At 39.7% G+C, this 15,236-nt stretch overlaps 1 protein-coding gene across 1 annotated transcript in view; it reads left to right on the top strand.

Annotated features, from left to right (window-relative positions):
- Positions 1 to 14,977, top strand: part of LOC131878233 (lysosome membrane protein 2-like) — a gene marked incomplete at its 5' end in the record, with an annotated part of 17,727 nt that extends 2,750 nt beyond the window's left edge. Inside the window, 10 exon segments of the mRNA XM_059224151.1 lie at positions 3,997 to 4,088; positions 4,464 to 4,621; positions 5,373 to 5,517; positions 7,184 to 7,393; positions 7,515 to 7,651; positions 11,341 to 11,475; positions 13,496 to 13,658; positions 13,843 to 13,923; positions 14,022 to 14,230; positions 14,642 to 14,977. Coding sequence (XP_059080134.1) covers positions 3,997 to 4,088; positions 4,464 to 4,621; positions 5,373 to 5,517; positions 7,184 to 7,393; positions 7,515 to 7,651; positions 11,341 to 11,475; positions 13,496 to 13,658; positions 13,843 to 13,923; positions 14,022 to 14,230; positions 14,642 to 14,876 — 1,565 coding nt within the window. The 3' untranslated portion in view covers positions 14,877 to 14,977.
- Between the last annotated feature and the right edge of the window lie 259 nt (positions 14,978 to 15,236).

Here is a 15,236-nt window from a genome sequence, read left to right as displayed (position 1 = left end):
TGCATAGCCATGCTCGTTTCCCCTTAGAAAGTACATTGTTTTTCATGGTTATGAAAGGCATCATTCGGTCATCAGGGGTCGGTTCATCGGAAATATCTTATCGGGTGAGGTCTAAGTGGATAGATTAACGTATAATAATGGATTCGCTTCGATTCTAAGAACAGCTCTATCAGTCTATTTCATCTACAAACACCGAATATACAATGGCGATCCTGGACTGTACGCACAACAGTAGTCACCTCTCAAGTTGCACGAGCGAACTCTTGATTGCTTCAGATTCTTTGGACTTACCGTAGAGATAGTTATGTAGAGGCTCCTAAGTGGGTATCCAGAATTCGTATGGTGCATCTTGGTGTTGGTCCGAAACAACGTACAAGCAGCAGCAGATGGCATATCTGGGCACCTTTTGGTCGTTATTGCTCTTGGGTAGCTATATAAAGATCAAGTTATGAAGTTTGAAATGCACATTTGTAAAGCAATGAGCGAAAAAAACATTGGTTTGGTTTGATACCCGATTGTTACTTCGTCATCTGTTTCTTGAAACAAGATTTGCTTTATCAAAGTTGATTCTCTCTGACATCATTTTATGGCACTTGCCAGATTCGCAAAATTGTCAATATACAACCATCTTGAAGTTGTAAGTAGATTTGAGTTATCAAGCTTTGTGAAGGAATGGTGAGGTATTATGTAATGCATGCATGTTGGGTTTGAGTGGACGGATCGTCAAACAAGTTCGAGTTGAGCAATCGCTACAAGGCCAATGTGTGCGACGATCAAACCAGGTAACTTGATGCTTTCATGAAGAACTTCTAAGCGAGTCATCTCGCTTTAGCCATGATGAAACAGGCATATGTATTTAGTTTACACTAGACTGTCGCATTTTCTGTTAATATTTGACGTGATTCCAATGATCGTCATACGTCCTTTGATTGAGTGCAAAACTTTTCATGATATGGAAAAATAATTCATCTCGGCTGCTCTGATCTTAAAAAGGTTTCTATGTTGAAATGTTCACCACTTCCTTTGTTTGATCTGTGAACATCAGACGGTCTTTATTAAACTCTTGCCAGTTTCTCAATTCAATACATTGTGATGAGTTTTCTCGTACTTTTGAGCGTTAAGATGAGTAAAGTCCTCGTTTGATTTTTCCTTCAAGTCTCCAATTGCAAACCTGAAGTGAGACTCCAGGAATTGAAGGATCTCTCATATGAGAGCCGAAATTAAACTCTTTTTCTGTATTGGTCGCCGTCCAGCCAATTACTTCTGTCATTTCAACGTAAGTCTGTGTGTCTCATTATAACAGGATCATTCCGTTGCATCTTTGGATTAGGAAAGTTTTTTTCTTGCTAGTCTGTCAAATCGAGGTGCCAAACCAACTCAATCAAGAGTATTTCGAAGGAAAGGTGTATTGAGCTGGATCTAGGATCATACCCAATAACGGAGTCGTGCTCACTTCAATTGGTTGGGTATAGGAGAAATGTGGTTGTTGCAATAAAGTACTTATAATTTCCAGACAAATCTGTATGTTTTTGAACGTTTTAATGGCAATTGTGGTTAAGGGTTTCCTTTTGAGAGTTCACTATTTTTCTGTTAATGACTCTTTGCCAGCAAAAGTTCACATGAAGCAGATAAAAATCATCTCACACGTGGAATGAGGGAGAATCAATTGGACTTGGTGCACACCAAGGAAGTACAACTACTTTCACCTTTCGACAATTATATGAAAAGTTCTGCGATTGGTGCTAACAGCCTTGGGAAGGTTCCCCTTTGTCCTCGTTTCACTCAAAAAAGCTCGACGTTTTCTCTTGAGCCTTTTTGGCTGCATTGGCTTAAGATTCGAACTTCAGGTTCAACAAAAATCCCCCTACCATGCACCATCAATGAACATTCTTTTAAACAGAAAACAGACATAATTAAGACATTTCAAAAACTGGGTTTTCCTTCAATTTCGGTGGGCTGGAGAAAAAAGAAGGTACAAATAAGTTCATGAAATGTTTTCTTACTTCTCTTCAAACTTGATTGTTATGCATTTACAAACTCTATCTGTTTAATAGACTGGAATGTTTGCATAGGATGTATGGAAAGCCACTCTCAATGAAACGTGACTTGTCACAATACCCACGAGAATGAACGCTTCATGTTTTGTTGGAATACGTTTCTGGAATAAACTACCAAGCCAACTACACTCCGAAATCACGCAAATTTAGTACCAGTGACGCTAACTAAATCTTAAAGCTCTAAAAGTATTCATACCTTAAAGGCTTAAATAGCTAAATAATGTCATGGTAGACTGAAATCGAATGTTGGAAGATTTCTTCTTAACTCAAGTTAATTTGTCATCATACAAAGCGGATTTTCAGTGTTTTAATTTGGACTAATCGCAGATTTATTTCATCAATAAATTCATTTTGAGTGCTCTAAGCTGTAAGTAATTAAATGTCTTTGAGATATCGTGAGTGAATGTAGACAGTATTTTGTTTCTGCGCTTGACAAATGGAAAATTCATTTACCCATATGTACGTACCTGTTAGTCATTCATTTGCACAAAGCTGTCCAAACATCCTCGAACAAGTAATGCAACCATGAAGCATGATGTCTACCTAAAAGACCCAATCAAGAAAAAAAGTTTTCCTTTTTTGCCATTGACGATATTTTCCGAGCAGATTTTGTGTAACAGCTTAAAAAGGTGAACGTGGGCCGATTGGCGCTTGTTCCGGATGTCCCAGGGACAAATCTCATCTTGAAGTTCCATCTTTGGCAGAGAACGGAGACAAATTTGATTTTATCAACGAGGGGACGTGTTTCATCCTAAGTTAAGTGGATCAGCATCAATGCCAATAACTTTTTCCAAATCAGCCTCTCAAGGGTGTTCGGCCCCTAAACCCAAATCAATTATTCGATCGTATTTGACACAATCAAATCATATTACCGTGTCATGACATCCTTTCGCAAAGCCAGAAGACCAAATGACAAGTAAGCCAGGGCCGATTTGGAGTGAAGATTTTAGTCATTCGTTTGTTGGTTCGTTCATTCATCTATTTATACATCCGTCTATTGTGTGAAGAAACTTAGATTGGCTTTTATGGCTAGGAGCTTAGTAATATGACCTGATGAATCTCCTTCCACTTCAAGTGGGGGAGCAACTGCTGAAACAAAAGCTTTTGAAAAAAGTTACGACAAACAAGACATTAAATATTCTATCTCGGATAAAGATTTGTGAGCATGCTTGCAATTTCTTGGTTCCTCAGCGGAAACTTGTTAGATCTTGTGTTGGAGTAAAATTATTCTTTTTTATTATTCAGTCCAAAACGTTAGCAAGACAATTGCATGTTGTACTACAAATCTCTGGCGAGCTTGAGCTCAGATTCTGGATAAGCCTGTTTTGTGCCATACTCTCGATAGGAAATATACCCAATGAATCGAACGGTGTTTAACCTGATAACTTGTTGTTCTCACAAAATCGCTACTCCAAAAGCCCCGATGAAAAAAGACGAAATTAGCATATTCTTTAATTTTTCAAAGTTCCCCCATCCAGCCGTCCCATCTTGTGGACTAGCTTTACGAAATAGATGATGCTATTCAATTCTGAAATTTGAGCTCGCCTCAATATCGTACACCTCCTTTTGGTCATATTTAAACAGGAGCAAGAGAAAAGCAGAGCTAGTCTATAGCCTCATTGAGAAGACGACGACGAAGACAGAGAGATTGAATGAGGAATTTGATCGAACTCGTCTGTCGCTCCCAACCTCTTTTCCAACAGAGAGTATTTGGAGAGGGGTGAGTCAGACGCAAACTGGCATATAGTGGTGCATGATAAGATTTCCTAGCCCTCACTAATTTCTTAACCTTTCACATCCGGTGTGAGGGCGGTCAGAAAGTGAAGTTGTTTACCTACTAAACTCAGCATTTGCGCATGACTAACCCCTCCTGTTTCCTCCCCCTTTTTCGCGATCTCAGCCAAGCATTTATTCAATTTTCTGTGGTTTTTCTTTTCAGGTTTTCTGTTATGCTTGGGTATATTCTTCATTATTGGCGGCATTCTAGTCCTGTTCCACTTCCGCGACCTTGTCAATGGGATAATCAAAACGGTAATTAAAAGACAAGCCCAGTCAATTTGGCCTTCATTTCGCTTCATCATGGCACTTTTAAGGCGTGGATAATCCTTCACGTCAGATCTTGGATACAAAGCCGGAGGAAGACGACCTTCTGCAATTTGCATCCTGGTTCTTGGTACTTGTTCCTCTAATTGAAAATATTAAGAGGATTTGCTCTGTTGGATTAGAGCCTCCAAGGATTGTTGTTTTTATCTCTCGTAGAACAAATTGAAAATGACTTTTTCGTCGACCGTAACGCTCAAGGGACAAACAATTTGGAGCCCAGCTTTTTTCTCGTCATTAAATGATCCTGGCGTGATATTTGGTCCGTTTGTTGAAATGTAGGAATGTTCCTTTATTTTGTTCCAGAAAATTCCCCTTCGGGAGAATTCCGAAGTCACTCAGGCCTGGCTCAGTCCGCCCATCAAGCCTCAACTGAAGCTCTATTTCTTCAACATGACCAACGTCGAGGAGTTCCTCCTTGGGTCCAAGCCGAAGTTGGTGGAAATTGGACCATACGTCTACGAGTAAGTCATTATGTGTCCTGAGAGAATATTTTGTTTCGATATATGAGTGGGAATAGTCAGGTCCTTTTACAACATCTTTGAGATGGAAAACAATCAATTGTTTTCTCTGTGCTTATGACATTCCACACATTCTTAAATATGATTAGAACGATCCGATTAATGCAACACATTTAGGATCCTTAGGTTAACCAAGCCATGTAAACCTTGCAGGCATCTAGGTGGACAATGTAAGCTAATGAAACCATTTGCTCGAGCAACGAAATTGTCTGGGCACGAAAGACTCATCCGCCATTAGGCACTTGTCAAACTTCAATAGATGATCTTTAGGCCTCCGCTCCGAGTCTGTTGCAATTGTGTTCCAATGACAACCGAATGAACCAGTATGGATTGACCTCACATTAAGACTGTCAACAAGACAAGTTAGATGAGGACCAATGAGAGAGGGGCTTGGAATGAAGGAACAATGCCTATTGTCAAAGTGACAAGCCTTTAAAAAATGTTCTTAATTTCAATTGTGCATCTGGAGGATGTTTAATGATGCAATGCGCATTCTCGAAAAAAAACCTCTTGGAACCAAATGAAGCATCTTCGTGCTTGAGTTGCTGATTCGGGTCTCTTGGTTAGACGTTCCCGAGCAGCCTTTTCCTCACATTTGTAACAGAATGAAAGAATCTCCCTCATCATTGTCAGTCTGTTCTCGATGAGAAGCACGATTTACATTCACGCGTTGTTTTCTCTTTCTCGGTTTCAGTGAAATTTGGGAGAAGGTCGATATTCGGTGGTACGAACATGGGGAGCAAGTGGAATATCGACAAAAGAAGACGTATTTCTTCAATCCGACGGCCTCGATTGGAACTGAAGGGGACATGCTCACGTTACCGAATGTACCAATGATCGTAAGTTCTTGTAGAGAGAGCAACATCAAGGAAAGAAAGGACGGCAGAAAGATACTCTTGACTAGACAGTAGTGGGGCTCTACCTATTGTCAAAGTCAGATCGACCTGGCAGCCCAAACTAAAAAGGAGAAGAAGAGCTAAAGTAGGTTTGTTGTTAAGTAAACTTCTATTGGCATGATATGAATGAAAAAATATTAGCCCATTATGTTAAGAATGACACTTACCATACACAAGATCTTTGAATAATTTCCATTTCAAACGCATTAGTAATTATCATGGAACAATTAGCTCGTTATTTGCTGGGCGCAAGCTCAAATCAATCAAGAAAGCGCGCTCGGATGCGCAAAACATGAATCTTTTGGACCATTTGGAGAAGTAGTGCTTACTGTTGTTTCCAGGTATTTTTACGTTTCGTACGCTTCAAGTGAAAGGTAAATCTTGCCTCCTATCTGGCTTTGCGTGAGAAGATTGGCCTCATCCAAGTAAGATTGGCATTCTCAGTAATCATCAGCCTTTTCTCGCCGACGGAAGCATGAAGATGAAATTGCTCGTGACTGGCCCAGAATATTGCTTACGCTCTGACCTTTGCATCTTAGAACAGATGGGCCTCTGAGGAACACGTTTGCTCTCATCCACTCATGTTTTTCTACTGGCAGACGCTGATGTACTTATCTGGCAGGAACGATATCTTAGGGGTTTCACCAGACGCTACCTTGTACAGCCTGACACAGAAACTCGTTCCGGTTGGTTTTCAAATCATATTTCCAAGGACAATAGAGGACTAAAATCCCTACGAATGAGCAAATTGAGGAGCCTATCTTCACAATATCCTTGATTGTTTGGCATAGTATTGTCTCAAAAGCGGGAGTATGTATGACTTCGAATTAGGCATGCCTTTTTCAACTTTCTCTAGAAGCACTAAGTTGTGCTACGTAGATGAAATTATAAATAAAAGTTGGTATTTTATTCATAATTAGCTGGAGTCACTCGATGTGGGTCGGGTCGAATTTTTTTCCAGGAATCATACACAGACATTAAACAAATACGATGGTTGGGGTAGATTAAAATCAAAATTGTACATTAACAAGGATTTTGAAATGGTCCAAATAGAAGATGCTTCCTGGATAAAGATGGCTCAAGACAACGACACAAGCTTATAATGTATTTTTGTCTAAGCACACTAATTGCAACCTTAAAAGTGGACCAGTCCCATACGGAACGAATTTATGTGTCAGGGTGTACTACTTGCAATTCGAAAAAAAATCCATTAGAAGGCAATCCAACTCATCTGAAGTTGTTCAATGGTAACAAGCTTCAGGATGACTAAAGGCTAGAGCAAGAAACCATTTGAAATGGATATCGATAGCTTGAGAGGCGAATGCCCTCACTTTATGTTATCTTCATTCGTTGCTAAGGAGAGGTGAGAAACGTGCTTGAAAAGATTCGGAGACCTGTCAGCACCAAGGCGTTTGTCAGCATTGCGGTCTTGACAGAATCACTAACACATATATTTTGATTGTCACTGGCCGCGTTGATCCGAGGCCCTCAGTGTAAAGCACCGGAAAGGCTACTATGAACAAGAATAAGATTCAGAGTACCTGGACAAATATGCAACTTTGGAGGTTGTGTACAGGGAGTTCCTAAAGCAACTCCGATTTCCTTTCAGACTGCCATGGGTGGAAAGATGAAATTTGCCGGTCGGCTTGTCCGATTAGCCTTAGGTTCCATGTTGGACATCCTCAAGCAAAAGCCTTTTGTCTCAGTAAGCGTCAAAGACGTGGTTTGGGGCTATGACCATCCACTGATCAAGTTGGGTAATGATATTTTGCCACCCGAGGAGAAGCTCCCGTTTGACCAATTCGGTTTCTTCGTTGGGGTAAGTGGACGGACGAATGGCCTCTGAGGTTAGGCACTCATTGACCTTCCTCCAAATTAACCACCTCATCTCGTTGATTACATAACTCAATCATGGTATAATCTCTTGTTTACTTTGGTAGAAAAACGCCTCTGCCACATCTGGCTTGATCCGAGCTCTTACTGGGATCCATGATGTTCGTAACGTTGGCCAAATCCTTACTGTTGATGGGAAAGCTTCACTAGATATCTGGAAAGGAGAGCAATGCAACGAAATCAGGTATGTTGTTGACCACCAAAGTATAGTTTAGGGACCAGGAGAGGCTGGGTGTTCTTGTTGTGAAGATCAGATTTTATTGAGCATGGAAATGCACATGCATGTTCACTTGAATGAATGAGCACAGTGTCTTTTTAAATATTGATAACTTCGTTCACAATTCCAGCCTCAGAGAGCAGACCTTAGCCAACAAATAAGACTTCTTTACAATGGTTAGGAGTGAGGCTTAGGGATATGAAACATGATAATGACTACAACTTTTAATAAAGAGCAAATATGGAGGCACATATAATTTCACTAAATTAGACAAAAAATGCTACTCTAAGATGCAAAATGAACATATTGAATAGTCAGGCTTTCTGGTCTTATTACATTTCTGTTACAAAATATTTTTCAACCTAGAAAATTAAAATGAGAAACCTGGATTCACTTCATTATAGAATTTATAGATGTAAAAGCAAATTGGCCTTGTGTTAGGTAATTTGGGTAAAAAGATCTAAGCAATAAACGACAAAAAAATGAGCCTTACAATCTAGTTTATTTGACCACAATGTGTCCTTAAATACCAATAATTCAACTCAGGATGCAAATTCAGATGCTAAGCTGGCTCGGCAACATTTTTCAATTCCTTTAAGAAATGTAGCTGTAAACAATTTAAAAACAACAATCAAAATTCCCAAAGCACATTTTTTTCTCGTTAGGAAGTGGTTAAGATATCTGTTGTTGAGTAGTAAAGCTACATCTAACAGTAATATATTTCTTTCCCAGAGTACTGATGCCGTTAAGTTCAATTGAACTGTCAAAACTGTGATGTAGAGTAATCATACAGCTGCTACTTAAAGGGACCCTAACTGATGATGTATTCATATGTGTGCTGGCTTAAATTTGCTAATAAACAGTTAAGTTTCCAATCAGGATTGCCAAACAAATTGAAAATTAATAAAGCCCTTTTAGTTTGAAAGTGGATGTTTATAAAACAAATTAACATGTTTGATCCGGGAAAGGGGCAAATGCAAATAAGACCAAGAATTAAAATATACCATTTTGCACGTTCTTGCAGTTCTAGTAAATAGCACTATGTACTGCAGAATTTGAGTTTTTCATTATCTATTTCTTTCATGGACAACGTCGAGAGTTCCAAAAACAGGGATTATATGATATATCACATGTGCTAGATGAAATGGCTTCTCTTTTTATGGCATGATGGTTTTCTCCTTCAAATGTCATCATTAATATTTACTCATAACTAGTTTGATAACTGACAAAACGAGGTCAAAAATTGGGCCAAAATCTTACAAAAAAGGTAGATAACTTCGGTGGTTTGGCAGGGATAAATAGTATGGCTAAAAATAACAGAGCCCTCATATCTCACACAGAGATTACAGTTAGCAAGTTTATTGTGAGATTGTGAGGTGATCCTTCGGTGAAGAGTGAAGTGTCATTTAACTCGTTAAGGGTTTCTTGTTCTCTGGTATTTTACAGTGCTCGATTCAAATTTGGACACATGCATGTTTCCAGCATCTTTGATAATATCAACAAGACTCCTCACATTATGGCTAATGCCTCTTAAAAGCAAGATTTTGCCGGAGTGGAATGAAAAATTATTGCAATGCTGAGCAGATAGGCCTATCGAAGTTTCGTCATGATCCAAACGGTAAATACCTTTGTAATGAAGTAGCTATTAAAAGGCAACGTGAGGGCTTGTATCGTTTTTATAACAAGACAATCTCAAAAGATTATCTCGTTCATGATAAAACTCTCTTTCAAGCCCTGTGTCACTTGCCTTCATTTGCTTGAGGCCCTTATTGGAAGAAAGAGCTACTTCCTTCCTCGTCTTCCTCCTCGTTTAGTGATGCACTGAGTCAGTTAGTCAGTCAGTTAGTAAGTGTTCCTCAGAGTCAAAAAAGAAGGCACCCTGAACCGGAGAGTTAAAGATCCTGAAAGCTCAAGATTGACTTGCCCGGAGGCCCTCATCAGGAACTTACCACGCTGAAAGTCCTTTGGGCTGGTTTTTAAACTTTCGGATTCCTTTTTCAACAAGTTTGCAACATTGCAATTTATTCACCTTTCGTTCCCTTCGTGGTTGGCCAAACAGCTTCTCATCTCAAGTTTCTCCACTAGAGACTTGAGGCTCTTTTCAAACGAAGTGATGATGTACTCTTTCCTCATGGTATCATTGAAAGGGTCTTAGTTAAAGAAGAGGAAGAAGGGAAGGTAAAAGAGAACATGAGGTTCATCGAGCAATGACTATCGTGCTGCTCCATAAGGAAAAGTTGCCTTCTGATTGAAAGGGCACGGGGTCCGTGTGTGGTGCTCCCTTACCATGACAGAGGTTCAAGAAAGACGGTATTTCATGTTTTATGTTGCATTGAAGGAATTGAATTGAAATCCAGAATGGTTCCAATACATACTAAACTGTTCATGCATAAAGGAAATTTCTGTCCCAAATTATCGTAAACGATCCAATTTGACACGATGTCTTGCAATAGAAATTGTTTGATAATATCAGCCAAATAAACTGTTTTCATACACGAAGCAGCCTCAAACTCTATACAATACTCGTATTCAGAGGGGATAAATCAGCAGCACTTGCTTAAAGAATATTTTAACATTGGCAAAATGGAAAAGTGCCGTTCAAATTGCAGAAAATATCATCTGTTCAGCTCCCAATATGTTTGGGGTCCTGTGCATGTATTGCAATGACCTATTGGATCAAATACGTCAGTTAACTGGAAACACTACCGAACAAGTTCGTCTACAGATTTGATCTCGATTGGAAGTGATACATTTGGAAATGAAAGATCTTCAAAAGCGTAAATGTCGGTTCCCTAGATTTATGAATAAAGTACCCTAACTGGGAGTGGAGATTGCCATTGACAGTGCTGTTAACCCAAAGTCTTTGTTACAAAGCTAGATTGCGTGGGTTGGAAATACTTCTCGTCACTTTTAATAACAAAGCCAAAATAGTGAAGTAGTCTAGGGCAGCTGCAGCATCGTTGCAAATGTATTGTTCCTACGTTAGAGATATTTCATCTCGTGACACCTACTGAATCTTGGAAAGCTAAAGTGCGGCTTTTGTAGTGGGCAGGTAGGGTATGTCCGGTATGCTGTAAAGGGCATTCTGTACGTGTATGCTTGGCACACGGATCTCAATGAATGCTGAGAAGATTAAGAAAGGCTGCGTTACTACTATTATCATAGCCTAAAAACTGCCGATGTATGCCCTCTTTATTTTACATGACAATTTTAGTGACAGTTTTAAAATTACTGGTCAAACAGAGATCAAATTTGATACACCTATTCGTGAAGGATATTTCTACTGGCATTTTAAGTCCCATCGTCCAAGTTGAAGGATTTAATGAGCGAGATGTGTGTGTTTGAGTCGCTGCAATTATGTCTTTGTATATATGTACCGTAAATTGATAGTTCAGTTTATTATCACTGTATATCTTGCCGAATCCGTGTTCAAAATACCAGCTACTACATACCCTCGATATATTGAGATTATCCGAAATTAGCTCATTATCCCGTCTGGTCTAATTACTAACCTGCAGAAACTTGATGCTGGCTGCAAGTATATCTCGGTATTTCGCAATATTAAGCATATCAATACGATACAGTTTAAATTGAAAGGCTGGGAATAAAAAATAGATCAACGGACAGTTTAATTTCAATTTCACTACTTTTTCCAGGGGCACTGATGGCTCCACGTTCCATCCTGACATCTCAAAGAACGACACCCTCTACCTATTCAACAAGGACCTTTGTCAATCGCTCCCATTGATATACCAGAAAGAAATTCAGATGAATGGAATTCCAGGGTTTCGGTGAGTATTTTATTTGTACGTCTTTCAGAAAATGTTGCGAATGCATACCCTGGGGATGGGATCCATTTTCTATCAGGTTCAGTTGCGATGTCGTGTGCATAATGAAAGGATAGCATCACATCAAGCATAGAAATAGCGCAAATGGTTTTCTTTCTTGGCTATTTTGAAACATGATAAGTGAGGCTCAAAGGTTCTTCGAATTTACCTAAAGCCATTTTTTGGTGGGTAAACGTCCTCTACCAAAAACTGTGTCCATTTGAATTTGCCGGAAATTGCATGGCAATTGGATGCAGGATCAGCAAAATGAGCCAAAGTTTCTTTCTGTTCTATCACATTTAATGCCGTAGTAGCATTTCTTTATCATTGCTTCATTCTATATGTTTGTTAATTTTCAAGTCTCAAAACTGGCGTCCTTACCATTTCTAAAGCGAGTCGTTTTCCTAAAACTGAGTCAAATGTTAAAAACAAGGATAAAAGCCTTATGGGTTCTCTCTCCTGTTCCTCTAATTCAAATTGCTTTTTTTAATGTGAACATGGAATTTTTTTTTTGTAATAACTAAGTCACTTGAGTTGAGTGACTCGACCATATGAATAGATAGTTCTAATAAATGTACAACGGCTGATGCTCAACAATTGAGAACAAAATAATTTGAGTTGCGATGATTCTACACATGCATCATTTTCTAAAGACAAAAAAGCATTTTTGTTAATAATCTAACTAAAACGAATGACAAGCTCTTATGAGATGAAATCCATGGTACAAGCAATGGGAAATATGGGTGCGTGTTTAAAAACAAGAAGGTTTACTCTGAATTTTATCGCTCATACCCAAGTATACCGCAGTTCGATTCCCTTTAGCTCAAGTTATAACCTCTGAACATCATTGGGTATGGATACCATAGGCTATCCTTAGTATAATCTAAGATCTAGGTACATATGTGATATGTCGGCCATTTGGTCCAGCCAAGGACGACTTCACCACTGGACAGCGACGGCGGTGGGGGAAAATGAGTAATTCCAATTCCAATCAATCAAGTGCATTTCTCTTTACATGAGTTGACTCAATCATAGCCTCAGAAAGCAATGGTCAGTTTTGATCTCAATCGAACGTCTATATCAAAAGTTATGAGCATTTAAAACTCGGACCAGGTAGGGCGCAAATTAAGTGAGCTAGCACCACGTTGGTAAGATCTTACCAAGGTGGTGCTAGGTAAGTCATTTTCTGCCCTCGTCGTACTGAGTTTCAGGACCTCATTGCTTTTGACGCAGACGTTCGATTGAGATCAAAATTGGCGAACGTTTTCTGAGCTAACTAAAGTCCACCTTGTGTGAAGGAAAATGCATTCGGTTCAGCTGGATAAAAGTTACGTTTCCCCCACCTTACCGACTCTGTCCAGTGATGACGTCGTCTTTGGTCCAGGCTACGTGGGGTCAAACTACTGGGTGGATAATTTTAATCGATTCAAATTTGTAGATTCCTAGAAATGACTTACACAACAATAGACTGCTTCTATTTAAAATATCCATCAACCCAATCTTGTTGCAAGGGAATAGTAGTCTACTCTCCATCATTGATTGCAATTAAACCAAATATATGTATATATTTGGCACTCTCAAGCCCAAGGCTGACTTTTGGTCGAGCGGATATGATCCACATAGTGAAGCCACTTCTGTAAGGGAAGACCGCATAAGATGGCTTATTGGTCGATGGATGGCTGACTGCCGAACTGAATAGTTATTCGAGAGAAAATTCTCAAAGTCGTGTCATTCAGAAACAAAAGAGCTCACGAGAACAAGGCAGCAAAAGAGTCATATCAAATGAAATAAAGAATTGAATGGCATTGTGGTTTGACGACTGATGGGTAAAAGTCTGAATGAAGCGGGTTTCGAATGGACGATGCCTTTACTATGGCAGTGAATGATGCCATGTAGCTCAGCAAAGGTTTGAGTCTATAGTGCGAATCTTCCACTTGACGAGTCAAAGGAAATGGACCAATAAAGACTATTCCTTTTTCTCTAGATTTGTTCCTCCGAAGGACGTTTTCAGCACTCCGTCAGAAAATCCCCAAAACCAATGTTTCTGCTTGAATGAAGGAGGGTGTTTGACTCCATCTGGACTCTTCAATATGTCAGCGTGCCAGTTTGGATCTCCCATCATGCTTTCTTGGCCACATTTCTACCAGGTACGAGATCAAAAAGCCCGTCTATTTCAAGTACACGATTAAAAGACCGGCACGCCGTCTGATTAGATTTCTATCGAAGGAAACTATTTACCTGAAGATTCGACTGATTTGTGCGTAGTTTGAATGCTCACCTTTATTTGAGGTCGAAGAATCCATCTGAATGATGACATTTTCTTTATTTTAGGCTGATCCTCGTCTTCTAGAGACCGTCGAGGGCTTGGCCCCTTCTGAGGATCTCCATCAGTTTTTTATTGATCTCCAACCAGTAAGTAGATGGTAGAGGGACCTTGCCATAAGCCTATGCCTGCTTTGGGTCTGTTAGGTAGATCCATACAAACCTTCTTTACCTTCTCTACTCCATAGAAACTTGGAACTGGTCTACGTGCATCCGCCAAAACTCAAGTCAATCTTGTGATAAGTGCCGTGGAGGATATTAAACCCGCCGAAGGTCTCAGGGACATTATTCTGCCCATGGTGTGGTTTTCCGATGGGATTGACGGGATCGATGATCCAGATACTGTGGCTTTGCTCGAGGCTGCAGTTCACACGCCAGAGACAGTTAGAAGTATTATGTGAGTGTTGCCTACGTAACCTGAAAATGTCAAATGCCACTGCCGTCGAAGCTCAGGAATATTAGTAAGACCCTCTGAATAAGGCAAGTAAGAAGTAGAGTCGCGTTATTTGTTAGTTGAGGATGTTAAATCCCCAAGAGAAGCGACAGAAGAGGCAGAAGAGAGTAACAAAATTCTATACAGAAATAATCTCTCCTGACTTGTGACCTCAAGATTCGATAGGAAGATTTGAAACGAAACACTGCGAGTTGTCACCCAGTGAATTATGTTAATGCTCCATGCTAAGGCGATTACCCTGTCCAGAGAGGTTGACTCGGTTTGATAAATACCTCATTGACAAAACACCGACTTAGGACTTGAACAGATCACATGATCTTTTTTATTTAGTCTGACGTCTCGTTCTTATTTCAGGTATCCCTTGCTGCTAGTTCTGGGATCTGTGCTCCTGATTTTGGTGGCGCTCTATTTGCTCAAGTCTAGATGCAACAATAACGAGCAGGAGTTCGATGTGAGTGTGATGCAGAAATCCAACAACCTCAATGTGGGACACCGAGGGGAACTGGACGACTTCGCCCTCAAGGCCTACAAGAATGGAACGCGCTCTCTCCACAGTCGAAATGGCCAAATTGACGACGGTTACATCTAATGCCTCGCTTCATCGACTTGGTCAATTCCTCTCAAGTTGCGCACACTTTCAAAGAGATTCTTTCAGATAATACAAAAAACGAACATGTGTCAAAATTAAAAGCTGAATATTGGTTGCTTGTTTGTTTGCCCGTATTTTCCAGTCGTTGGAATACCTCTGAATGGAAAGATCACGTACAATTCTAGCCTCAAGCTGTCCAAATGAGCATTAAATTAGATAAACGTAATTTGGAGACTAACAATAGCTTACAACGTGTCCAAAAGGACAACATAAGTTGCTTGAGGAGTAATCTAATTGTACTGATTTTAAAAAAATGCAGTATAATTTCTTCGATTGTTCATTCTCATAAAGAAAAAAATA

The sequence above is a fragment of the Tigriopus californicus genome, chromosome 3, assembly GCF_007210705.1.
Source record: "Tigriopus californicus strain San Diego chromosome 3, Tcal_SD_v2.1, whole genome shotgun sequence".
NCBI classification, from domain to species: Eukaryota; Metazoa; Arthropoda; class Copepoda; order Harpacticoida; family Harpacticidae; genus Tigriopus; species Tigriopus californicus.
The sequence above is the reverse complement of the archived record's forward strand: the minus strand, read 5'-3'. Positions and strand labels throughout refer to the sequence as shown.